Source organism: Canis lupus, chromosome 2, assembly GCF_003254725.2.
Source record: "Canis lupus dingo isolate Sandy chromosome 2, ASM325472v2, whole genome shotgun sequence".
Taxonomy (NCBI): Eukaryota; Metazoa; Chordata; class Mammalia; order Carnivora; family Canidae; genus Canis; species Canis lupus.
The window spans coordinates 75,948,603-75,975,353 of NC_064244.1; the positions used below are offsets into that span (position 1 = coordinate 75,948,603).

The 26,751-nt window shown below is 40.0% G+C and overlaps 1 protein-coding gene across 5 annotated transcripts in view; it reads left to right on the plus strand.

The window, feature by feature from the left end:
* Nucleotides 1–26,751, plus strand: part of USP48 (ubiquitin specific peptidase 48) — an 84,241-nt gene that overhangs the window by 16,104 nt on the left and 41,386 nt on the right. For 4 of the 5 annotated variants that reach the window (XM_035713133.2, XM_035713130.2, XM_035713135.2 and 1 more), the window contains exons 2-9: nucleotides 11,556–11,676; nucleotides 12,870–13,026; nucleotides 17,106–17,233; nucleotides 17,929–18,053; nucleotides 18,538–18,646; nucleotides 20,714–20,847; nucleotides 21,508–21,590; nucleotides 25,438–25,617. In XM_035713133.2, the coding sequence (XP_035569026.1) occupies nucleotides 11,556–11,676; nucleotides 12,870–13,026; nucleotides 17,106–17,233; nucleotides 17,929–18,053; nucleotides 18,538–18,646; nucleotides 20,714–20,847; nucleotides 21,508–21,590; nucleotides 25,438–25,617 (1,037 nt within the window). The remainder of the gene's footprint in view (nucleotides 1–11,555; nucleotides 11,677–12,869; nucleotides 13,027–17,105; nucleotides 17,234–17,928; nucleotides 18,054–18,537; nucleotides 18,647–20,713; nucleotides 20,848–21,507; nucleotides 21,591–25,437; nucleotides 25,618–26,751) is intronic. The other variant, XM_035713136.2, reaches the window with a different exon arrangement.

Consider the following 26,751-nt stretch of genomic DNA (forward strand, 5'->3'; position numbering starts at 1 on the left):
TGGCTCCTCTTAGTCACTTGGATAACTGACACTGGGTAATAGCCGCCATTTGAAACACTCTCTGTACCACTGGAAGGTTTCAGTGTCCTGAAGTTAAATGCAAGCCTTAAAATTACACACATCATTTCTGCTCACAAATCATTGCCCAGAGCTTGTTTCTTGGTCCCACCAAAGATCCAGAAGGTAACTAGGAGGAGAGGATTGGTAGGTAAAATGCTCTTGGTGGTAACCAATTAAGGTGTCTCAGTCTAGTTTCATTTTGTGTTCCTCTTGCGGCAGAGGTTGAATGTCAGGGCCATTTGCATAGTTTTGAACTTCCTGTTAGGTCATTTCTGTGTTTTTATATTTTTAGTTTATCAGTTCGTAGGAGTTCTTTATGTAATGAGATTTTTGTGTGTGTGTGGCATGAGTTGCAAAACTTTTTCAGTTATTCTTTTTCTGCTTTGCTTATATGTTTTGTATACAGAAAGATTTTTTTTTTTTTTTAAGATTTTATTTATTCATGAGAGACGCAGACAGAGGGAGAGCAGGCTCTGTGCGGGGAGCCCAATGTGGGACTCGATCCCGGGACTTAAGGATCATGCCCTGAGCCAAAGGCAGATGCTCAACCCTGAGCCACACAGGCATCCCATGGAAAGTTTTTTAAGATTGAATTAATGTAACTTTTATAGCTTCTGAGTTTTGAATCCTAGAAAAGTCTTTCTCATGCCAAGATTATAAAGAGATTTGTTGATGTTTTCTGTGTTGTGGTTTCAATAAACATTTAAGTCTTTGAGTCATTTGGAATTTGTACTGAAGCATGCTGTGAAGTGTGTGCCCAACTTGATCTTCTTCCAGATAGCTACTGCTTGTCCCAGCCGCTACTTATTAAAAATTCTATCTTTGAATTCCCTCCTGATTATCCTTTTAGGGGTTTCATTTTTGAATTTTTGCTCTAATCCATAGTTTGCTTGATTTGATGAAATTCTAATCATTGTATAAAACTTAAAATCCATGAAGAGGCACCATGTGTATTCCGTGGCTGAGAATAATGGGAGGTGACGTGTGTAATGAAGTTTAAAAGATTTTATTTATTTATTCATGAGAGACACAGAGGCAGAGACACAGGCAGAGGGAGAAGCAGCCCCCTTCGGGGAGCTCAATGTGGGACTCCATCCCCGGATCCTGGGATCAAGCCCTGGGCTGAAGGCAGACGCTCAACCTCTGAGCCACCTAGGTGTCCCTTTTTTTCTTCTTTTTTACAAGCAGGAGCTAGTACCTTGAGGTTCTCCCTACTGCCTTTCAGTTTGAAATCATGATGATGGAAGGAGGAGGGGCTCTCTTCAGGGGTCTGGTAGGCTGCCCTTTGGCGACTTTTGACCCTCTGCTTGGACACTGAGCTATACTTCCTACAAAAAGATTTACTGACATTGTCTTAATTATTTGCTTTGAGGGTTTTTTTTTTTGTAACTTGCCCTGAGAAATTGAAAACTTTGGATGAATGGCTATTTAATAGCAGCTTGCATCTTAGTGGGATGAAAGAGATAAAACTTTTGGGTACAGTCTAACCTTAGGACTCTCAAAGGAAAAAAGCTACTACAGAGCCAGTAACCTCACCTTAGAATGGTAACTGCACATTACAAAACATGGTGAGCAAGGATACTGAAGCCTTGTCTGTCCTGTTTGCTGCATGCTGATTATCTCTTGGATCCTTTTGGTCAGATTTCAGAATTTCAGATGAATATCAAATTGTTAGATGAGGGGCGTGATCCCGGGATGCTGGATCCAGAGTCTCACATTGAACTCCTGGCGGGAGCCTGCTTCTCCCTCTGCCTATGTCTCTGCGTCTCTCTGTGTGTGTTTCTCCTGAATAAATAAAATCTTTAAAAAAAATTGTTAGATGAGGGAACATTTCCCGAATTTCTAGATGTGAGTATTCTCAAAATATTTATTTCCATTCTTCCTTTGTTTTTTAAGGTTTTATTTATTTATTCATGAGAGAGACAGAGACCTAGGCAGAGAGAGCAGCAGTCTGATGCCAGACTCCATCCCTGGACCCTGGGATCACACCTTGAGCCAAAGGCAGACACTTCAACCACTGAGCCACCCATGTGTCCCATCCATTCTTCCTTTAAAAGAAAAAAGGTTTTAAATAATCCTGCATTCATAAAAACCTGATTTCTTTTTTCCCCTGACTCCCCTCACCAAAAAATGATCAGTAACAAGTGCTATTGATTTGAATTCTTACCTGTACTAACCTCTTATTTCTCATTCTCATTTGTTATCTCTTCTATTGTAAAAGCATCCCCTTTAAATTTATCTTGGTGTATCCCCCCGCCCCCGCTGCTGTGCATGCACACACGTACATGAGAACACGAGTCAAGAGATTATACTTTGAAAAAAATCTCCTATTAAAGAAAAATAACTTAGAGGCTTAAAATTTGTTAAGCAGCAGGAGGAGGGGCACCTGGGTGGCTCAGTGGTTGTCTGCCTTCCATTCAGGGTATGATCCCTGAGTTCTGGGATCAAGTCCCACATCAGGCTCCCCTTGGGGAGCTTGCTTCTCCCTCTACCTGTGTCTCTGCCTCTCTCCATACCTCTCATGAATAAATAAAATCTTATAAAGCTCTTCTTTTTCTTTTTTTTTAAATTTTATTTATTTATTATAAATCTCAAGAGTCACAGAGATAGAGAGAGAGAGCGGCAGAGACATAGGCAGAGGGAGAAGCAGGCTCCATGCACCGGGAGCCCGATGTGGGATTCGATCCCGGGTCTCCAGGATCGCGCCCTGGGCCAAAGGCAGGCGCCAAACCGCTGTACCAACCAGGGATCCCTCTTTTTTTTTTTTAAAGAATGTTGTTCATTGACAAAACTTGGGGAATCTTCAGGTGATTCTTACAAGTCACTAGTAGGCATAATTAGAGGATCTTTTAAAAAGTGCAAATCTGATTATTTTTCTTTTAAAAACCTTATGCTGGCTCCTTGTTGCTTCCTGGATGAAGTCCAAACTCTTACCACATTTTTTTTTTGCAGTGTTCTGTGAACTAAGCTAGCCCCTGACTTCTACAGCCTCATTGTTCCTCCTGCCTTCTCCAACAGCTGCCAGTGGCAGGAAGACTTCTTCATGCTGGAGCATGGCAGGAGAACCTGCATTTATGTCCTCTGGCTTGCTCCTCCAGCCTTCTTTGTCCATAAAGCTCTCTGCTGCAATGATCTTTAGTCCTCCTCCCACATGGATTGAGTTCCTGAGCGCCCTGGAGATGCTCACCTTCACAGCACTGCCACCCTTCCTGTGGCATCTCAGCTGCGGAGCTCCGTGCTTGATGCCACACCGCATTTGTCTCTGAAGCTCTTTTACCTGTCGCCTCATGAGCTCTGAGCCCGCTTTTGATGCTTTTGATGAGTTGGTCTTTCATTTCAGGATGCTTAGGCCCTATAATTATCTAAGCATCTGGTGATAGAATGTGTCAACCTTGTGAAGTCTGGTTGCTTTTATGAGAGGGTAGGTTTGGTTCTATAAAATGATAGTGTTTACTGTTAACTCATGTTCGTTGTGACCTATCTAGTAGACATTTATTGATAGCAGTTTGAAACTGCCATGCAGCAGCCCTTTGAGCATCCTGGTCTCAGTCAACATCTAGGACCCAGAGCCTCTTCCAACTTGTTTGCATTAACTTCTGCTCTGGCTAGAGGTTAGAGAAGCAGAATGGTCTTATTGCCATGTGTATTACTCAAATGTTTTATAAACCTGAGGCTTTTTAAAGGATTTTATTTATTCATGAGAGAGACACAGAGAGGCAGAGACACAGGCAGAGGGAAAAACAGGCTCTATGCAGGGAGCCCTATGTGGGACTCAATCCTGGGACTCCAGGATCACACCCTGGGCTGAAGGCAGGCGCTAAACCACTGAGCCACCCGGGGATCCCCTAAACATGAATTTCTAAGGGGATTCAAATTAATCATGAATTACCAAAATATAAAGTATCTGTCAAAATTTGGTTTGGTGTTCCTGATATTTGTGATAACAAAAACTGGGGTAAATATGACTTGACACCAGTTTTGGTTTTTTATTTTAAGTAAACTATACCCCACACATGGGCCGCAACTACCACCTTGTGGTCAAGAATCATATGCTCTACTGTCTGAGCCAGCCAAGGACCCAGAGGCTGATTTTATATATATCTATACTTATCTATCTACCTAAGCTTTAAATGCCATAATTTCCCTTACAAGCACTAATTTAGTTTTATGGTTTTCAAAGTATATTCTAATTTCTCTTGTGAACTCTTCTCAAACTTTTTGAAAAATATATAAAAAATATCACTCCTGGAGCACCTGGGTGGCTCAGTGGTTGAGCATCTGCCTTCAGCTCAGGTCGTGATCCCAGGGTCCTGGGATTGAGTTCCATATCAGGCTCCCTGCAGGAAGTCTGCTGTCCCCCTGCCTATGTCTCCCTCTCTATCTCTCATTAATAAGTAAATAAAACTTAAAATCACTCCCTCTTTCGAAAAATCAGTCATAATAGAGTTCTAAATCAATAGGATAGAAAGTTGTCTTGAGCAAGGTCATATGTCTCAAAGTATTGCTTGAAAAGAGTTTTATTTTTTTTAAAGATTTTATTTATTCACAAGAGCGACACAGAGAGGCAGAGACCTAGGCAGAGGGAGAAGCAGGCTCCCTGCAGGGAGCCCAACGTGAGACTCGATCCCCTGGGACTCCAGGAACACGCCCTGGGCTGAAGATGGCGCTAAACCACTCAGCCACTGCTGAGTCACTCTTCAAACCACTGCCCTTGAAGAGTTTTAGTGGCTGCATAGTATTCCATCATGACTGTACCGCTGTGCCATGGTTGAACATTGTCCCTGTGGTTGCTCAGGTAGCTTATTTCTAAACCAGCCATTTTCTCTTATAGAAAATACAGATGACTTTCCTGTGTTTGGGCAGATAGCTTATTTAGTGATGATTACCTTTGAAAGTATTTGTTTATCTATGTTGGCTTAGGATATGTTCTTTAAAATGGTGGTTCTAGGTCAAAGGACGTGAAGACCACTATTTTTTTTATAGTATTATATGTATACTCAAATCGTTTTTCAGAAAACTTGTGCTGCTTAAGCAAAGCTTCGGTATAGACAGATCTTCCCTCAAAGCAGGAAAGTTGGCATGCCTGGGGCATCTGTGTGAAACAATGTCCTAAGAGCTAAGAAACTAAGAGATGATGAGGAAAAGCAAAGGAATAGCTCTTTAAATGGGCTGGGAGCTCTACCGCTTGCATTCAAATAATGGTTTTTCTTTCAACTGCATAGCAACTATGAAATGTTATGAATTTTTGTCCATTGTGTTGTGAGATAACTCTTAAATGGCAGATCCTTGGAGATCTGTCAGAACAGCTCAAACTTCATGCCACTCTTTTAAAAAAGATTTATTTTTGAGAGAGCACATATCCCCTCCTCCCCCAGTCACACACACAAGGGGCAGGCAGAGGGAGAAGCCAGCTCCCCACTGAGCAGGGAGCATGATCACGACCTGAGCAGCCAAAGGCAGCCACTTATGAACTGAGCCATCCCACACGCCCTCAAACTTCATCTCTTAGCTGTGGTTAATACTGAAGGAACGTAGTGGTTTGTACCTTAGATATGTAGTCTGTTTTCCAATCCTTTAGCTAAATAGTTTTTGATTTGTGGAAAATTGTTTCCTTTCTTTACAGTTTTGGGCATTACTGCAAACACCCCCCCCCCCTTTTTAGATTTTATTTATTTATTTGAGAAAGAGCAAGCGCGAGTGACAGGAGGGGCAGAGGGAGAAGCAGGCTCCCCTCTGAGCAGGGAGCCCAACTTAGGGCTTGATACCAGGCCCCAGGGATCATGATCTATCTGAGTCAAAGGCAGACGTTTGAAAGACTGAGCCACCCAATTGTCCCTTTCTTTCCCTTCTTCCCCCCACCATCTAAGGGGTCCTCAAAGTATTGATTTCCTCTCATAAACTTGAGGTTTCTTGCATTCTCATTGCCATTAATCTAGTTTAGGACATTATCCTCCACTAGGATTGCTGCCAAGGTGTTTTGCTGGCCTAAAATCACGCAAGTCCTGTCACAGCTGCTTAGCATGTCATACCAAACATTTTGGAACCTATCCCTTGTCTACCACTTTAGCCACTTGGTGTTCTTCTATCACATGCTTCTGGAAAAAGTATCTGTTGGGATTCATCATTCTGTTTAATTGCCAGAGTGGTGGTGTGTATTCTGTGGATATATGGCCAGGAATAGAATTATTGAAACAATATATTGGTGTCATTTAATATTTTGAGACATTTTCTCAAGTTTTTCCAAAAGGGTTGTTTGCACTTCCTGTAGTTGGTGAGTGCACAGTGGCTCTCACTTTATCTTGGCTCATCATTGGAAAGTTTTTGCTGATTGTGTAAGAGAAAACCTCCTTCATGACTTTTAACCTTGCATTTCTTTGGATCTGAGTGTTTTCTTCCTCTGTTTGTTAACTAGTCTAAGAAAGTTCAGAGGAAGAGAGCAACCATTTTTAAGAATTAGGTCTGGGATCCCTGGGTGGCGCAGCGGTTTAGCGCCTGCCTTTGGCCCAGGGCGCGATCCTGGAGACCCGGGATCGAATCCCACGTCGGGCTCCCGGTGCATGGAGCCTGCTTCTCCCTCTGCCTGTGTCTCTGCCTCTCTCTCTCTCTCTGTGTGTGACTGTCATAAAAAAATAAAAAAAAATAAAAAAAAAAGAATTAGGTCTGACAGAGACTGACGTGGTTTTTGGAGCATTAACCGGAAAAGCTTTAGTTCATGTTTGTTACTCTGAGACACAGGTGAGAGAACTTGAAACCAGCATAGCTGAAAGGAAAGTAGCTTAGTTAAGAGATCTAGAGAGGTTTTTTGTGATTTTTGTTTTCAATTCAGGAAAGTTTGGACAAATAAGTCATGGTAAGGCAGGGATCTAGGTGGGCCAAGGAGAGTTTCATGAACTTCCTTCTGTTTCTGCTTCTCAAGCAAATCAGCATGTTGATTCCTTCTTACACAGTCAAGTTTTCCAAGTCCCACACCATCCAGAGGTGTCTGCTGCCACCTGAGAGGGACCATTGTTGTTTTTCTTGCATCCCTCACTTCCCATTTGGAATATCTTATGAGATTTTTGTTTGTTTTGGTGATGGATTGGAGCTGCATTTTAGCTCTTGCTAGTGTAGCCAGGACACGGGTGCAAGAGCACCTGGCTGCAGGGATCCCAGACAGACCAGGTTTGGCCATTCGCCACCGACAATCCAAAGGCAGAGACAGTAATGGTAAAACGAGAAAGGAATTTAACTGAGGCCAACACTGGGAAGTCAGGGGACTAGCAACTCAAAAAATTCTCTCAAGTACCAAAAATACTCCCCAATTTCTGTAAGGAAGATAAGAGGCAAAGATTGGTGGGTACCTGCAGTGGGGGTGAGATTTTATTGCTTAGAGAGGGGCTGTGGTTCCCATCAGGGGATGCTTTTCCTATAAGATCATTTACCCGAGTTAAAGAGATAGATGGAAAGAAGAATTTTATCAATTAGAAATTTCAAGGTCAAAATGAAGGTAGTTGAAGTCCTCTTGCCAGAACCACAGGACACGAGGAAGTTTGTTCTCCTAGGAGGCCACTATAGGGAAGAGGTAGATGAATGTAGAAACTTAGCGCATACAATAATACAGCAGTAGGCATCTGCCACATAAAATAAGCTATTTTTTCTTTGGTCTCTAGACCCAGTGTGGGGCTCAAACTCAGAGCGTGAGGTTGAGTCACACTCTCTACTGACTGAGCTAGCCAGGCGACCCTAGAAACCTGTTCTTAAGCCAACCGATGTAGAAGTGTAAATCAGATGGAAGAGTAGGAGAGAGCCAGAGAAGAGCCAGGTTGACTGCTTGCTCTTACTTGGTTTTTGTGATTCGTTCTATGTTCCCCCTGTAGGCAGGAGGGATTTCTGAGAAGACCTGTGGCGAGTGGGTAGAGGATACAGTTAGTTATAAGGTTGTAGAAGTTTCTGTTACAAAGAATCTTAGTGGCATCACTGTCTAGTTTAAATCAGGGACACTTATGATCTTGAAAAGAGTTAACCTGATTTCTAAGTCAGCGGAAGCACATCCTGCTTTCTTTGGCCAAGCAGGTAACATAAATGAGTCAAATTGGCTGGGGTATTTACACAGTAAATAGGTGAATCTTTCCAGGCAAATGTATACCTGTCTTAGATCGTAAAACGCTCAGCCTTCTTGATTTCTTTCTACACAGGCTGATAGAAGTAAGTGCAGAAATTTTTTCAGTGTGAGAAAATTGATAAAAACATGATGAAAAATGATACTTGACACCCGTGGCCTACTCCTCCTGTGGATAAAATGAAGTTTGCAGTATTGGAGTCTGATGAATGGGAGAGGTTTTCTTCTGTAGGAGGAGTCTAGTCTTCTGTAATGGTATTCTGTTCTGCTTCTTAGGTTGGCTTGGGAGTAATAGCTTGTAATTAGAAATGTTTTTACAATTTATACTTCTTAAATAGATTCTCTACTTCTCTAAAAAAGACAACAAACAAACAATACTGGGCTCATGTGCAAAAGGCATAGCCACTATTTGGAAAGCTTTAATCCATTAGCTTAACTGCTTTTGTTGCAAAGCACTGCCACTGGTTTTTTTAGTTCTTATCTGAAAGTGTGGCCCTGGAGACCCATAAGACATGGGGCTGGTGCTTTTTCACTGCTTCATCTCATCTACGTGGTGATGGTGTTCTAGGTATTTGAACACTTAATTCAGTAATAACTAGCCAGCAATTAATTTAAGATGTGTACAAATAATGCCAGCACTCTAGAGCCAAATGATACAAATTGCTTTCAACTTCTCCCATCTATTTTGAAAGTCTTTTCAAAGTTAAACCCTATTTTCTGGAATTCTTAGGCCACAGCTGGAGCCAACTTTGGACCAAGTTGAATGTTCAAGATTTTGGGGTGGGGACAAAGAAAGACTACTTTTTTTTTTTTTATAAGTTCAGAATCACCAGAGCGAGAGAAGGAATGAATTTTTAGCCTGGAAGCACAAAATGTTTCTGGAGACAAATTGAGGTGTTTTTAAAAATTATTTAAGTAAACTGCCCAACATGGGGCTCAAACTCAATACTCCAAGATCAAGCATGATGAGCTCCTCCTCCTGAGCCAGCCAGGCATCCCAGGAGAGCCTACTTTCATGTTTCTCTTTTGCTGCTGGGAATAGGAGACTAAAATCCAAATGGTTGCATAAGAACCATCTTCTGAGAATGTGTCTGTTGAAGTCACAGGAGAGTGCCTGTGTGTTATTGTGATGGATGACAAATGGTGGTTTTCTGATTTACTTCTAATTTGTGAATTGACTTTCTATAAGGAGGGAATTTTCCCATCCCATGTCCATCCGTTTCACTATGGATTCCTATTTTATTCAGTAGATCAGGATTCTATCATTAATGTTTCTTGTTTCAGATTTTGCCACATGGAATTTCCTTCAAGTTATCCTTTTAACATGCCACCCCCCCAATCATTCTTTGAGTACATCCTTATTTGGGGGGCATACCAAGATGTTCCAGGCTCATCCTGTACTCTATCCAGCCTCAGAACCACGGTTTCTCCAAGGAGTCATGGATTCTTTGGGGAATACTTAGAAATCAAGACCTGGTTGCTAGGAGTGCTCATGTTAATGCTCGTAGTCTCTTAGCTGAACCATCTCGTTGGCCTGCCCAATTAAATTTAATTTTAGACAACATGTATTATTTGGTAAATATATCTTTTTTTCTGAAATTCAAGTAACTAGTGTTCTGTGGTTTATCTGCCTACAAGTTTAGACTTAGGTCTTTTATTCCTGATCCAGTACTGTAGGCTTCTTTTTCTTCCATTATTATTATTATTTTTTAATTTTGTACTTATTTATGATAGTCACACACAGAGAGAGAGGCAGAGACACAGGCAGAGGGAGAAGCAGGCTCCATGCACCGGGAGCCCGACGTGGGATTTGATCCCGGGTCTCCAGGATCGCGCCCTGGGCCAAAGGCAGGCGCTAAACCGCTGCGCCACCCAGGGATCCCCTTCTTCCATTATTTGTAACTCCCCAAGTCTACGTTTCCTTTATCCCCCATATATTTACTTATTTGTTTAAATATAGAATATACAGAAAGAAATTTTTTAGAATTGTTCAATTCTAAGGGAGAAGAAATGTGTGGGAAATGTCAGAAAGGGAGACAGAACATAAAGACTCCTAACTCTGGGAAATGAACTAGGGGTGGTGGAAGGGGAGGAGGGCGGGGGTGGGGGTGAATGGGTGACGGGCACTGAGGGGGCAATTGACAGGATGAGCACTGGGTGTTATTCTGTATGTTGGTAAATTGAACACCAATAAAAAATAAATTTATTATAAAAAAAAGAATTGTTCAATTCTCAGTGAAAAGGAAATTAAGACTTGCTATTCCTTTTATCTTTTGCCTGAGGACACTTCTGAATGAGCTTGCTAATTAATGACTGAGATCTGGTTGTTAGTTCCTCATCCCCCTTCCCTTCATTGGGATATGTTATTTAATTGAAATGTGTTTGTTGGGCAGCCCCGGTGGCGCCACCTCCACCTTCAGCCCAAAGGTGTGACCCTGGATTCCCAGGATGAGTCCCTCCTTGGGCTCCTTGCATGGAGCCTGCTTCTCCCTCTGCCTGTGTCTCTGCCCCCCGCCAATCCTCTCTGTCTCTCTGAATAAATAAAATCTTTAAAAAAATGTGTTGGTTTTGGGCTTAGGGTCCCCAAAGTGTGTGTGTGTGTGTGTGTGTGTGACATTCACACAGGCCCTCCCACCCCCATTCAGCGGTGTATGGAATGGTATATTCAGGAAAGTGTCACACACCCCTCCAGTTTTTATGTAAACCCACTCGTGTTCTGAAAGTAACCACTTTTAGTCTCTGGGTAACCCTTTTGCTTTCTTTCTCTTCATATGAGCAGATACATTCATATATTCTTATCCCCCATCTTTCTTATACCAGAAATCGCCTACTAAAAAAAAAAAAAAGAAAAGAAAAGAAATTGCCTACTATACTGTTTTGCACACTGCTTTCTTCTGATACATCCTGGAAACAACTCCAGAGGTTTGTCATGTGGTTTTCACCTTAGACTTGCATAGTACTCCATTGTGCCGAGAGATAACCATGTCTGCTGTGGGGTCATTTGGCTTTCCAGTTGTTGACAAACAGTGCTGTAATAAATATCTGAGACATTATTTATACATAGGTTTGAACTTTTAGCGGTGTATCTTCAGGGTGAATTCTGAAAGGAATTGCTAAGTGAAAAGGTATGTGTTAGTTTTGTTACAGATTACAAAATTCCTGTCCCTAAAAGTCCCACCAGTTTGTATTCCCTCAGGAGTAAATGAGTTCTGTTTCCTGACAGCTGCACAAATTGAGCGTGGTGTTATACCTTTTACCTTGTCAGTTCTCTTAATTTTATACATACATGAGAAATAGATGAAATTTGGTATATCATTACAGCTTTAATCTGCATGTTTCTTATGGAACTAAGACATTTCTTAATCTATCAATTTTTTTTTTTTTTTTTTTTTTGTAGACGAAACTGCAAAGGAAATCCGAATTGCTTGGTAGGGATTGGTGAGCATATTTGGTTAGGAGAAATAGATGAGAATAGTTTTCATAACATTGATGATCCCAACTGTGAGAGGAGAAAAAAGGTAAGCCATCCTTTTAAAAGTGATTACTATGTGGTATTCCTCTGGGGTTTTGCTGTTTTATTTTGCGTCTGTCATCAGAAACTATTACTGATTTGGAGGATCCTATGCAGTTTGAGGATAAGGAATAGAACTTAAATTGCTTGCATTGGAACGGTTTTTTTGTTTTATAGTTGGAACAGTTTTTAATGGTAATGCTTTAAAACAGGGATCATGTAATCCAGCAAGCCTTCAATTGATAGTTGTAGTTTATTTTTTTTTTAAGATTTTATTTATTCTGAGAATACACAGAGAGGAGAGAGAGAAGCAGAGACACAGGCAGAGGGAGAAGCAGGCGCCATGCAAGGAGCCTGACGTGGGACTCGATTCCGGGTCTCCAGGATCCCTGGGCTGAAGGTGGCGCTAAACCACTTTAGCCACTCGGGCTGCCCGATAGTTGTAGTTTAAATGCTGATTTTATGTTTGCTTTCATACTGCATGGTTTATTTTGAACTCATTTTTAAAAATCTCTTTAAAGGAAGTGATAAATCAAGGAAACAAGCTCCCATGATACTACTTTGGTGTCCTAGGCTTGTATTTTTATATACATGTTGTGTGTGTGTGTGTGTGTGTGTGTGTGTTTGTGTATACACACACATACATACATTTAACAAAACATATGTGTATATATATATATACATTTTAACAAAATATTTAGCAAAACATATTGTTTTGCCTTTTTAAAAGTACACATTAATATTGTATAACCAAAAAGCCTGGTGTCTAATATTGTCTAACGAAGTAGCTACATTGATATTTTGTGCATTAAAATGAATGATTCTAAGTTCAAGAATCCTCAGTCGTTAGAAAAAGTTGCAACCAATTCCCCATGCTCTATTCCTTCCTGATCTATGGGATAAAAAGGAACTTTTGTGGAAGTTTTACTATGTCATTCTCCTTGATTTTAGGACTATTGCAAATGAAAACCCTATGTACACATGTTTGGAACAGATTTGTCATTGAGCCCACCATTTTAGTTTTAGCTATAAGAGGCCAGAGAAGACTAGAAGATTGGAGATGAGCTGTCCTAAGACTTTTCCACTCCTGTAGCCAACCCAGATGGGTATTGCGTAGAATTATGTTCTACACGTGGCCTTTTATAATTTTTTGTGTAAAAGGAAATTGATCTTGTAATTGTAAATTTTGTATTTTTGTAGAACTCATTTGTGGGCCTCACTAACCTTGGCGCTACTTGTTATGTCAACACATTTCTTCAAGTGTGGTTCCTCAATTTGGAGCTTCGGCAGGCACTATACTTATGTCCAAGTACCTGTAGCGACTACATGATGGGAGATGGTATCCAGGAAGAGAAAGGTTAGTGGGGTGGATGTGGTGCGGGCTCACTTCACAGCATATTGCCAGCTAGAACACTCTGCAAATGCAGGAAACAAACTTCTGAATGCTCAGTATGTGCCAGACATGATGATAGGTGTTTCATAAACATTGTAAGAATTCAAAATAGTTCCCCCCCCCCTTTTTTTAAATTTTTATTTATTTATGATAGACACACAGAAAGAGAGAGAGAGAGAGGCAAAGACATAGGCAGAGGGAGAAGCAGGCTCCATGCACCGGGAGCCCGATGTGGGATTCGATCCCGGGTCTCCAGGATCGCGCCCTGGGCCAAAGGCAGGCGCTAAACCGCTGCGCCACCCAGGGATCCCAGTTTCCCCTTTTTCTATAAATTATTTATGCACTGAAATGGTTCATATTCAATTGAAGGAAATACATTTGATTATTATGTAATTTATCACTACAGTGTCTCTATGTAATGTGTTGTGATTGTAGTCCATTTAATTTATAGTGATTTATTAAAAACCAGTCAATAAAGCAGAAGAGTTTGAGAGACTTAATACTTCATTGTGACCACAGACTTTTGTCTTGATACCCAAATATGCTGGCTACATTGATAGCCTCTATAAATTCACTAACCTTGGCAAAAATCAATCACCAATAGCAAAGGCACTCATTGCAAATTTAGAGTTGTTGTTTTTTTTTTTAAAGATTTTATTTATTCGAGAGAGAGAGAGAGAGAGAGAGAGAGAGAGAGGCAGAGACACAAGAGGAGAGAGAAGCAGGCTCCATGCAGGGAGCCCGACGTGGGACTCAATCCCAGGTCTCCAGGATTACGCCCTCGGCTGAAGGCAGATGCTGTCTGCTGAGCAAACCAGGGATCCCAGAGTTTTTGTTTTTAGATAGAATCAATTTCAAACTGTTTCTAATGGAATTACTTAGTTTATTTCACATACAGTATGTGGATTAGTATTCCTGAAAGATACTATCTATTTAGAGATTCTCTTTGAAGTGGAACTTTCCTGGAACAAATCAGATCTTATCTTTTTTCAAAACGGGATTGAAGGCAACAAATGTCTGAAATTATGTAGGTCTGAGAGCTCTAAGTTGGGAGCTTTGACTCTTGCTCCCATATATAAATCCTGTATTTGAGAAAGAAAAGATAGAGGACTCATAAGCCCCACATCTTCTGGTAGCCCCATAGACAAGGGTAATGTGTTAGAGTTTTGGTCCTTGTTAATAGTGACCTTTGCTTCAAAAACACTGTGTTTACGGGCAGCTGGCATAGAGCATGTGAATATTCATCTCGGTTAGAGACCCATGTTGGGTGTGGAGCCTATTTAAATAAAAAGCAAACACAGGACTTAAAGTTTTTTCCCACCTCCCCATAAAATTATTTCCCCCAAACATTATTTTTATAGTTTTGAATATTTAAATCTAGATTTAAAGATGAAGGTAACATTGTGTGTAAAGGATGATTAATGTAAAATTGATCCTTTTTGATGTTTAGCATTATTTTGCTAAAATATAAATTTACCAGGGATATGACAGCTACATAACAAGTGAAAACTAAATTTCTGTTTTATAAAATGATGTGTCATGGCCTTTTGGGTATTGTGGCTTTAACATAATCTTGAAAAATCTCTCTTTTTTTAATTTCTAAGTGCATGGATTTTTAATATTTCACCAAAATTGTTCCCTCACTTCATTCTGAGTGCACATTTCTACTACTATTTTATTTTATTTATTTATTTATTTTTTTTTAAATTTTTATTTATTTATGATAGTCACAGAGAGAGAGAGAGAGAGGCAGAGACACAGGCAGAGGGAGAAGCAGGCTCCATGCACCGGGAGCCTGATGTGGGATTCGATCCTGGGTCTCCAGGATCGCGCCCTGGGCCAAAGGCAGGCGCCAAACCGCTGCGCCACCCAGGGATCCCCTCTACTACTATTTTAATAGACACAGTGCAGTAGAGTGCAAAGGCTTTGTGTTGGATAATGATGGAATCTGGGTTCTGCTCACAGCTCAGTCACTCCCTTATTTTATACATGCGAAAGCCAGGGGCACTTGGGTGGTACAGTCGGTTAAGATTCTGACTCTTGGTTTTGACTCAGGTTGTGATCTTGGTCATTAGAACAAGCCCCACATCAGGTTCTATGCAGAGTGTGAAATCAGCTTGAGATTCCCCCACCCCCACCCCCACGCTCATACTTATGCTTTCTTCCTCTCTCTCATTTTAAAATAAGTAAATCTTTAAAAAATAAAGGAAAGCCAGCAGAGGAGTAGTTATTATTATTAATATTATTATTATAATTTTAAGAGCATGAGAATGGAGAAGTGCAGAGGGAGAGAGAAACTCAAGTAGACTCCACACTAAGTGCCAAACCAGTCACAGGGTTTGATCTGACAACATTGAGATCATTATCTGAGCCAAAATCAAGAGTTGTACCCTCAACCACCTAAGCCACTCAGGTGCCCCAGAGGCGTTGTTATTTTGGAGTTATAAGTATGGAGTGTCTAACCTGTGATATAAGAGACTTGCAGTAGAGATAAATTTACTTGAATTGATTGAGGGTCCACAAAACCTTAGTACCCTAGGAAGTAATATTTTTACATTTATTTTATAAACGAAATGTTGACTTCCTGAAAGTCACAGTTGTTAGTAAAGAAATAAACTATTCAGTGTCCAAATAGGAGACAGAAACAACACAATAGGTTTGAACATAAAGAACAAGGAATTACTATTTTATATATATGTATCTAAAGTTTTTAAAATTATTGTTAAGTAGTCTCTACAGCAGTGTGGGGCTTGACTCCCAAGATGGAGTCATATGCTGTTCTGACTGAGCCAGCCAGGTGCCCTGGATTAATATTTTTATAGCATACAGGTAGACTTTTTATTAATTTTTAAAAAACATTTATTACTTGAAGATTTCTTTGTAAGGAATCTTATTGAAGTATAGTTTGACAAAATACATTTAGGGTGTACTGCATAGTGGTTTGATAATTATATACAAGGTGCTCACCAAGAATACAGAATTATTAATAAATAATAAATATTAAATAATAATTATCTAAATATTAGAGTAATGGAGGATTGGTTAGTGAGAATTAAAGAGGAATTGAAGAAAACAAGAATAGGAGATACAGGGAGCAGCTGCTACCTCCAGGGCAAAAGAACAAACACCCAAGGAGGAGTCTCACTCCCCATTGCGCAAGTCTGAAATGACTTCTGAAGAATGCCCTGCACAGGCTCACTTGATGGCTGAAAAGGTCCTGGGCTGTTTCCTCAGTGGGGAACCCTCCTTGAAAGTGTGTACAGGGAAATCCTAGGTGTCAGAACCAGGCATCATAGTAAGTGACCTCAGAGGGTCCCTGCGGGGTCATTCACATAGTGGTCATTTGAGAGAACGTGCTGCACAAAAGACCACTTACCACCGTGCCACCAGAGGAGGTGCTGGAGGAAGTTGCTAGACGCTGTTGGCTGCCCAGGCCTGGTGGGGCATGCACAACTGAGCCCTCCAGTGCCCTCTGCTGACACGACTGAATGTTGCACAGGCTGGTGAAAGAGAGGTGGGCCTTAGCTGATGGATGTTATCAAAGAGCAGGCAATGCAGTGTGGTGACTGACACAGAAGATAATGCTCAAGTCCTTTGGGGCTCTTGAGATGCACATTTCTTATTTACAGTACCTTGCCCTGACCCACTAAAACTTGGCACTCTAAAATACTAGGAGCTTAAAATTATTCATTCAAGTTTGAATCGTATCACTGGCTTAATGTGTGGCAAGTTCACATTAGTGAGATTAAAGTATTTGGCCATCTTATGTAAATGGTAAATATAGCCTGCGGTTTTTATATTGCACTCAACATTTCAGTGTGATTTGACCCTAGAAAACTAGTCCTGGTTGCTGTTGTACATATAACTCTTGCCTCTAGGGGATGTATATGGAGAGTCATGGCGTCATTACTTCCGAAACAAATGTGATTACTAATTTGTTTCTATTAAAGTCTTTAAAAATAAGGTGTTTAATATTCTGTGAAGAAATACATATTTTAAATAAAAGTAGCAGTTTTTTAAAAACAACATGTATTTTCCAATAGATTATGAGCCTCAGACAATTTGTGAGCATCTCCAGTACTTGTTTGCCTTGTTGCAAAACAGTAATAGGCGGTACATTGATCCATCAGGATTTGTTAAAGCCTTGGGCTTGGACACAGGGCAACAGCAGGTAAGAACTTTTAAATTTTATTTATTTTTTTTAAAGACTCTTTAGAGTAAGAGAGCACAAGCAGGGGTGGGGCAGAGGGAAAAGGAGAGAGAGAATCTTCAAGCAGGCTCCCCACTGAGAGCAGAGCCCGATGCAGGGTCCAATCTCAGGATCCTGAGATCATGACCCGAGCCGAAATCAAGAGCTAGATGTTTATCTGACAGCCACCCAGGTACCCCAGACACTAATTTTTTTTTTAATAAGTGGTACCAAAGTGTTCTTTAGAATGTTTGTAGGAGGAAATTAAGTGAAATGCGCCTTTTTTAGAAAAAGATTTTATTTATTCATTAGAGGCACAAAGAGAAAGGCAGAGACACACGCAGAGGGAGAAGCAGGCCTCCAGCAGGGAGCTTGATACAGAACTCGATCCCAGGACACCCAAGATCATGCCCTGAGCTGAAGGCAGACGCTCAACCACTGAGCCACCCAGGTGTCCCATGAATTAGAGCATTTATTTACTGTCCATTTTACATTTTACTTGATCCGATTTCTGAAAATTACATATGTGGGCACAAACTGGTTCAGCATAGCTCTAGTCCTTATCTGAAAATGCTAAGTTCAAAATGGAGAGTTTCTGGAACATTTCACTTACTGCTGTTTGTATCAGAAGTCGAAAAGCAAGGTATTTTTCTTATTAATCCCAACGTGTGTTGTAGGATGCCCAAGAATTTTCAAAGCTGTTTATGTCTTTGTTGGAAGATACTTTGTCTAAACAAAAAAATCCAGATGTGCGGAACATTGTCCAACAGCAGTTCTGTGGAGAATATGCTTACGTAACCGTGTAAGTGTGTTTCAGCTTCCCGAGGTATACTGTATTCTAAGACTGTTGCTCGCCTGCTATCTGATTTTTCAGTTCATGTTACAGCTCTTGTGGGCTGTCATGGGGCCTGTAATATTTATACTAATTCATTTCCATGGGAACATGTAAACAGCTGACGTGGTAAATGTAGTTGAACTCATTCAGATGTTGAGAGCTGTGTGTGGTTGAGCTCTCACCATGTAATTTATGACTGTGTTGCGAGTTCAGAGAAGGAGATTGGAGTCCATGGAATACTGAAGTAAATGTAAAATTCCTCTTGAAATTTTTCTTAATCGTAAGCTACATGCCTCACCAATCACTTTGTTTTTATTTTTAATATGTAGCGTAAATAATTTCCCTGAAAGAAAACCAAGGAAATAAATGCGTCCTTCCATAGTTCTGAAATGTAATACAATGGAACTTGATTGTTTTCCCTTCTTAATTTTATCACTCTGTTTTATTATAGTTGCAATCAATGTGGCAGAGAGTCTAAGCTTTTATCAAAGTTTTATGAACTGGAGTTAAATATCCAAGGCCACAAGCAATTAACAGATTGCATCTCAGAATTTTTGAAGGTATTCAAATTTTGGTGTATGTTGTTTCTGCTCATTATCGTTAAGTACTATTCTGAATGGTTTTGTTATTTAATGGCCAAATTCATCATGTTAGCCTTTTCTACATATGAAGTGTCTATTTCTGTAATGATCTGGAGAAAACTTTGTAAATTTTAAAGTGGTGAAGCAGGCTATGTGTTAAAAACAATTTGGGGCAGTTTCAGTTATGTAAAGTTATGTGTTAAAAACTTGTATAATTAGGGAAAAGAAACTTGTATAATTAGGAGTGGCAGAGGGTTTTAGGAAATGTAAGCTCTACTACTACCAGGTTAATTTGAATTTGATTTCAGGAGAACGTGTGGAATGTGTGTTTGTTTTTTAAAGCACTACTGTGGTCTTCAGATCCTCCACTCCATATTTCTCCTTTCAGTGTATGTAGATGCATGTGGAGGAAGGGGGGTGGCTCCCTTTCTTTCTAAGTTAGAAAAGCTTTTAGGGGGAAGCCTCTTACCAAGTGGGAACAGGCACGTGGCATGATAGATGAGCTTATCCTATAGCTTCCTTTCTTAGCACAGCCGTTAGCCTGCTTTAGTCATTTACTGAATTCAGTCAGCTAGATATTGGTTGAGTGCTTAACTGTGTTCAGCCACTGATTCAGTGGTTAGGGATAACCCTAGTGGTTGAAACAGAAAACTTGCCCTACAACATAGTATTGTGGGGGACCGGGGAAGACAGTACAATACATCTAAGTAAAATATTTAGTGTGTCAAGTATTATAAGTGCCGTGGAAAAAAATAAATCTGGGAATGGGGATGGAGAATGTGGTGGGGTGAGAGTGGGATTGGTTGCAGTTAGAAATAAAATGACTGAAAGTGAAGGAGTGAGCCTTGTAGGAAATGGAAGTACAGCTGCTCCAGACAAGAATGTGCCTGGTGGTTTGAGGAGCAGCAGGATCTGTGTAGCTGAAGTGAATAAGCAAGGGGAGACAGATGTTGTGGAGGTAACCAAAGAGCATATCAGATGGAGCCTGGTGGGCTTTTGCTAGAGGCTTGACTTCGAGTGCAGTGAAATGCCATCAGGGAATGGTAAGCATAGGAGACTTATGGTCTGCCTGTAGGGGAGAACTGAGGGCCTGTCTTGAGAATTGGCTGAAGGTGGGATGGGGCAGACAGAGGAGTTGATGCTGGCTTTGACCAAGGGCTAGATAAGAAGGTGATAAGTAAGTAGTATTCTGATTTTTGATATATTTTCAAAGAACTGATACAGTTTACTGACTGGACCTGGAAGTGAGTCAAGGATTACTAAGCTTTGGCCTGAGTTCTAGGTAGGATGGAATTGCCAAAACTGCTCTGAGAAGGGCTGTGGGAGAAATAGGCCTGGGAGAGGGATTGGGAGTTTGTTTGGGGGTGTGTTACATTTGAGACATGGTTCAGGGGAGTTGGGGCTGGATGAAATCGGGATTGAGAGAGACCAGGACCAAGGATCAAGCCCTCAGACACTGAGAGGCTTAGGGAGGTAGGAGTTGCTGACAAAGGAAGCTGAGGAGGAGGAGGACTGGCCAGCGAGTTAAGAGGAAAAATTTAAAAAGAAACCACCAAGCTATACCACTGAATTTCTCACAATCTTTTAGCTTTACCTCATCAGCATGATTCAGTAATTTTAACTGTGTGATTTTTGTATATATGTAATTTTGTATTCTGGTGGCCATGTGTAATTTCAACCCATTTTTCATTGTCCTTAAGTTATTTTTGTTGCATCAAAGTACATAATGGTCTTTGTTTTTGGTAGAACCTGCTTTATAGTTCTTATAATTCCCAAAGTGGGATTATCAGGGAAAAGTTTTTTCAAAAGTATTTAAAAAAATTCTACATCTTAAGAGGCACATCAATTTTAAATCATTGCATACAAATTAATAATATCACTGCTATGTAGTACCTTTTATCTTACGTATCCTTCATTACTTATAGTGGCTTGATCTTCAACAGGTGGGGGGTCTGTTACTTGAAATTATTCTTTATATCATAGATTAGGATCTTTTTACTAATCTTTCTTCTAATTCTTTTAATATAATGTCTTATTTGTAATCAGGAAGAAAAATTAGAAGGAGACAATCGATACTTTTGTGAAAACTGTCAAAGTAAACAGAATGCAACAAGGAAGATCAGACTCCTTAGCCTTCCCTGTACCTTGAACTTACAGCTGATGCGTTTTGTCTTTGACAGGTAAATATGTTTGAGCAGCAGTATTTGTTCATTTGTTCATTATGGACTAATGTGGACAGATTTTACCATAGATCAAGTAATAGAACACTTTGAGACTAGATTTGGAAATGAAAGTTGTAAGTGGGACTTGTCATTTTGAAATGCCAATATTTCCTGATTTTATCACAAAATTCTTAAGGATGCCACCAATATATTAGTGACTAGAAATTAGTGAAAGAATCCTTGTTTTAATTCTATCAAAAACGGCAAAGGAAAACAAACATAGGTAAGAACTGAATTATCTTCAATGTTTATATAAGAAATAAATTCCTACTTGTTAATCCTCCACCCCTAACCCACCCCTAGGAATAGATTTTTATACTATAATTAAAGGAAATGTTTGCATGAGCACATTACTTAAAGCAAGGTCAATGGCTCTCTTGTGATTAAATTAAAACTTCTGAAAAGTTCGGCATCAACCATTTAAATTCATACTTTTAACCTATTTGCCACCAATTGTCACAGCACTATGTTGACTTCTAATTATACAAGTTTTTGAGTAAGATTGCTGAATGAAACTTACCTAGGTGCCATTGAGTTCATTAAAAATAGCTGATAGAGCTTATGCATTGTTTTATGATTGTTTTATATATAAATGTAATTAGCTTTCTTCTTGGTTAGGCAAACTGGACATAAGAAAAAACTGAATACGTACATCGGCTTCTCAGAAATTTTGGATATGGAGCCTTATGTGGAACATAAAGGTAAAACTTTTACCAGGCAGTGATAATTAAGATGCTCAGAGACTGTAACTTTTGGTCAACCTTTGAATACAGAATAGCAGCTTATAACTATTCTTTGCTAAACTCTGTCTGGGAACAAAGACTTTTTAAGTGAGCTGAGATGTTACTTCCATTTTCTTTTTTTTTTTTTTTTTTTTTTTGTTACTTCCATTTTCCATGAGTAAGTATACCACAAAGATTAGATGGCTCATCAGTATCTACAAAAGAATATAAAGGGGAGAAGGTACTATACTGTATGAACCCAAAAGTGGTCCCTTAGGTCAGTGCCATATCTGTAATCCCTCATAAAATTAAATCTTTTTGAGCTGCCTCCATGTGTTTTTTTTTAACTTTTTATCAAAAACTTTTGTTGGCATAATTCCAATACTTACACTGTAATTCTTCCCCTCTGTGACCATTGATGAATCCTAGGATGGTGTGACATATTTTCAAGAAGAAATCATTGATTCCCTATTCCTCTTGATGGTCATCAGCTTACCATACAGGGCGGTGCTTAATAGAGAAAAACTTCTGGCCCTTTTGTTTCTCTTGCCCTAATGTGGAAGGACTGCTTCACCTCTTCCTTAGATTCATCTTCCTATTTATTTAATATAGAAATTACATCATAGTTTTTTTGTCTCTCTCCAGAAAAAGCTTCTGGAGGCAACTTAAAATAGACAAAAACCTTAAAAACTGTTGAAAGAAATCGTTGGGGGGCTGCCTGGATGGCTCAGTGGTTGAGCATCTGCCTTTGGCTCTGGTGGTGATCCCGGGGTCCTTGGATTGAGTCCTGTGTCAGGATCTCTGCAGGGAGCCTGCTTCTCCCTCTGCCTATGTTTCTCCCTCCCTCTGTGTCTCATGATTCAAGAAAAAAAAAATTTTTTTTTAAAAAAGAACAGTCTTTGGGTTGCCTGGGTGGCTCAGCAGTTATGCACTTCCCTTTGGCCCAGGGCGTGATCCTGGAGTCTCAGGTTCAATGCTGAAGTCCCTTTGCTCATCTAATCTTTAAGAACCTGATATATGAAGACCAATCTAATACCACAACACCCCCCAATACTCTTTCTGTTGCTCTGTCCATGGCTAATCAGTTTTCTTTATGGTTTCATGAGGTTGGGGAGATGGAAAGGCTTTTTTTTTTTCTTTACTGGTTCACCTTTACTGTGAAGTAATGGGAGAGGGCTGTGGCAGAAAAAACAGTAGGTAGGTGAGTCTTCGTAAGCCCTAAAATGTGGACTGTGGACCAGCGCACAAGGCGAATGCAGGTGGGCTGTTTATATCGCTATTTTATTCTTTCTAATTAACCTAGAAATTAAAATGGGCACATTTAACTCTGGAGTTAATATCTACATCTAAATTCAGTACATGGGGCACCTGTGTGGCTCAACGGTGACCGTCTGCCTTAGCTCAGGGCATGGTCCCAGAGTACTGGGATCAAGTCCCACATTGGGCTCGCCTGAGAGCCTGCTTTTCCCTCTGCCTATGTCTCTTGCTCTCTGTGTCTGTCTCATGAACAGATAAATAAAATCTTTAAAAAAATAAAAATCAGTACAAGTACTGTGGGGTGCCTGGCAGTCTTGCTTGGAAGACCACATGCACTTTTGATCTGAGGGTTGTGCATTTTAGCCCCACATTGGTTGTAGAGATTACTTAAGTAGGAACTTTAAACAAGGCTCTCAAACCACTGAAAACTCAATCTTCTCCTAACTTATTTTTAATATGTATTTTTAGTTCAGCTCTTAAAAATTAAAGGAGGACTTCTTGTTTGTACTACTGTTGGTGTTCAGTTTTTCAGCATTTTGGGTTTATCCTTCATTCCAATTTGCATTCTAGACCTCCTATCTGCAGTAACTTTTTTTTAAAGATTTTATTTATTTATTCATGACAGACACACAGAGAGAGACAGAGGCAGAGAAACAGGCAGTGGGAGAAGCAGGCTCTGCGCAGGGAGCCCAACATGGGACTCGATCCCAGGTCTCCAGGATTACACTCCGGGCCAAAGGTGGCGTTAAACCTCTGGGCCATCAGGGCTGCCCTGCAGTAACTTATAAATATTGAATTAGAGCTTATAAAATTCTTATTGAAAGGGCTGCTGATGGCAGATTGTTTTCACATGCCACTATCTGAAAGTGTCTGTATTTTGTTCTTGAAAAATTTATTTCCTCTGATGTGGGCAGTTATTTTCATGCAGGACATTAGAGACTTGTTGTCTCTCAGGGCTTCTGTTGCTGGCAAGGAGTTGGTGGCTAAGTCTTTTTTTTTTTTTTTTTAAATTCTTGTGAGCAACACAGAGAGACAGATATAGGCAAAGGTAATACCAGTTTCCCTATGGGGAGCCTGATGCAGGACTCGATCCCACGATCTCAAACTGAGCAGACAGAGCTCAATCACTGAGCCACCCATGTGCCCCCTTAGTCTTTCTTGATGTGTGGCCTGTTTTGTCTGATTTTCTTCCTTTGGGTTTTTGGGGTCTTGCACTGTCACGCTTAGTTATTGGGGTAGGTTTGAAACGTGTTTTTCTTCCTGGGAAGGACAGTAAACAATTCCTTGTCAATTACCTCTTAAAATGTCGTTTCATTCATTTGTTTGTCTCCTGAAATTCTGCTAGGTGTGGGTTAAGACAGTTCTCCATGTCCCCTGACTCACTCGTTGCTTTCTCGTTTTGTCGCTTTCTCCTTTCTACTTTGTTCAGCTCTATCTTCTACTTTATTGATTCTCCATTCAGGTGTTGACTTTGAGTTGCTTCAGTTTGGTTCTTTATCATATGATTGTCATGTTTTATCCTTTTAATTCTAATTATTTATTTAAACATACTTAAGTGTTCACTTGTCTGTTTTCCAGTAGCTGAGGAGAAAAATCCTTATGCGTTTTGTTCCACTGTCTGTTGGGTAGGCTGCCTCTCAGTTGTAGTGATGCATGTTTTGTGTTGCAGTGTGTGACCGCATGTGTTTGACAGAATTCACCTTCCTTAGAACCGTCACTCATCCCAGGACCACATGTAAATAAACTCTTGTGCACTTTTTAGACTTTGTAGGTAGTGTGAATTGTGGTAGATAGAAACATGAGTCTAGCATCTCAAGAACGTGTAATATTTGGGGTTTTATCTCCCTTCCTCCTCCTCCCCAGTGTCAGCTATAAGGCAGATCATTTTTTCCTGCTATTTCCTGTGCTTGACAGGTTTGTTTTCTCCACATTTCTTGAACTGAGGAACCCTAGTTTCACCCTGGGAGAATCTGGCTAGATTCCTCTCAAACGGACTTCAACCACTCTCTTTGGCCCCATGTGCATGTGCAGAATCATTCTAGATTTCTTAATGTTTTCTCTCCTGATAGTTTCTAGTTATCTATGCCAGTACCTATTTTGACAGCAATTCGCCTTTAATGACGTTCCTCCAGTTTTTCCTAAAACATTTTCTTGTTTTATTCTAGAAACAATAGCTTTTTAGTTTCACTCTCCCATCTGGTTAGTTTGTGTAATTTTGTAACGAGTAAGAGCAGCTGATACTTGCTAAGGATATAGCTGATAGGCAAAGTCTACAACAGAATAGCTTTGTAATCATGACTTGGGTGCCCAGAATGTCAGAGCTTTCCAGCTGTATATTTTAGAGAAGAAACGGAGAGTTAAGGTAGCGAGCTGCTTAAGACAGTGTCGGCTATATTACTGTGTAAAACTAGATTTTTTTTTTTGGTTAAGTGACGTTCTTTTTAAGGTGACAGGCCTTTAATTCTATGAGATGTGTAAACAATTTTAATCATTATAATTCAGACTGAGGATATAAGAAGAAATATTGTTCTGCAAACCATCTTTCACTTTATCCCTTTTTCTTTTCCAGGTGGGTCCTATGTGTATGAACTCAGTGCAGTCCTCATACACAGAGGAGTGAGTGCTTATTCTGGCCACTACATTGCCCATGTGAAAGATCCACAGTCCGGTGAATGGTATAAGTTTAATGACGAAGACATAGAAAAGATGGAAGGGAAGAAATTACAACTAGGGATTGAGGAAGATCTAGGTAAAACCTTTAAGTTGTGAGTGCCCTTTTAAAATATAAATTTTTCTTAATGGAAATCTTGGTACTAAATACTTAGGGCCCAAGATTGTTATGGGTTATCAAGGATATTTGCATTTCTTAATCACATAAAAAACATCTTAAGGAATTTTTCTCCCAGAGATGATTTTTGTAATAGTTCAATGCAGTTTAAAGGCAAATACTCAATTACCAGTTTAATTATGGATGGGATGGGGAGAGGATAGTGGATTTTAGGTGTAAAATGAACAGAGCAGTAGATTTAACATAGTAGGATTTGTAATCCTTTTCTTTGAGTTAGAAAATATACTTTGAGGAAATAATTTAGCAGGAGTCCTTTGCTCTTAGAATAGTGCCTACTCCTCCTTGCTAAGTATCATACCCCATCCCTCAAATGTGAGCAATGTATCTGGGGAGTGTTGAGGTCTACCCTTAGGAGTATTTGAATATCTGTTCTCCATGTTCTTGAGCCAGAGTACCCACTTACTCCCTAAAGAACGAATACGCAAGTAAGAGCTATTTCAGCTGAGCTTCTTTTCACTTTATTACCATGCTTTGATTTTTGGGTAAGGTTTGGACTGTGGGGCCTAAATAAGAGAAAAGGAATGGGAACAGGTATGTGTCTTCTGCCAGTGTTCTTGATGCATCAGAGCTACTTTCCCAAGGTTTCAGGGAGGAGCATGGCCTTTGGAGTTGGCTTTTGATGTGTATAAGGGAACCTTTCCACAGATGTTTAAGTGAGACCGTATTGTAATTTATAGAGAGTTTGTATTTTTAAATCATGATTAGGTGTTTATAGATATTCAGCAATGTTATTTCCTCATTAATAATCAGGTTCTTAGCATTTTCTTATATATATCTTTATTAGACTATTTCTCAGAAGAAAACAGATGTGTCTTTAGGTCTTCTCTACTGAGGTTTACTATAGGATTAAAAGCATTGCTAAGGTGGTCTTATCTTCTACATATAGATAGTCCTAAATTTTAAAACAGTTCAGGAGAAAGAGACTCCCTATCACCCTATCAGGATCCCATTCCATACTTTTAATGGCTCTTATGCTGTATGCAACATACACTATAAGTGTTATCTTTCGTTTTCTTACCAAAAATAGAAAATCCT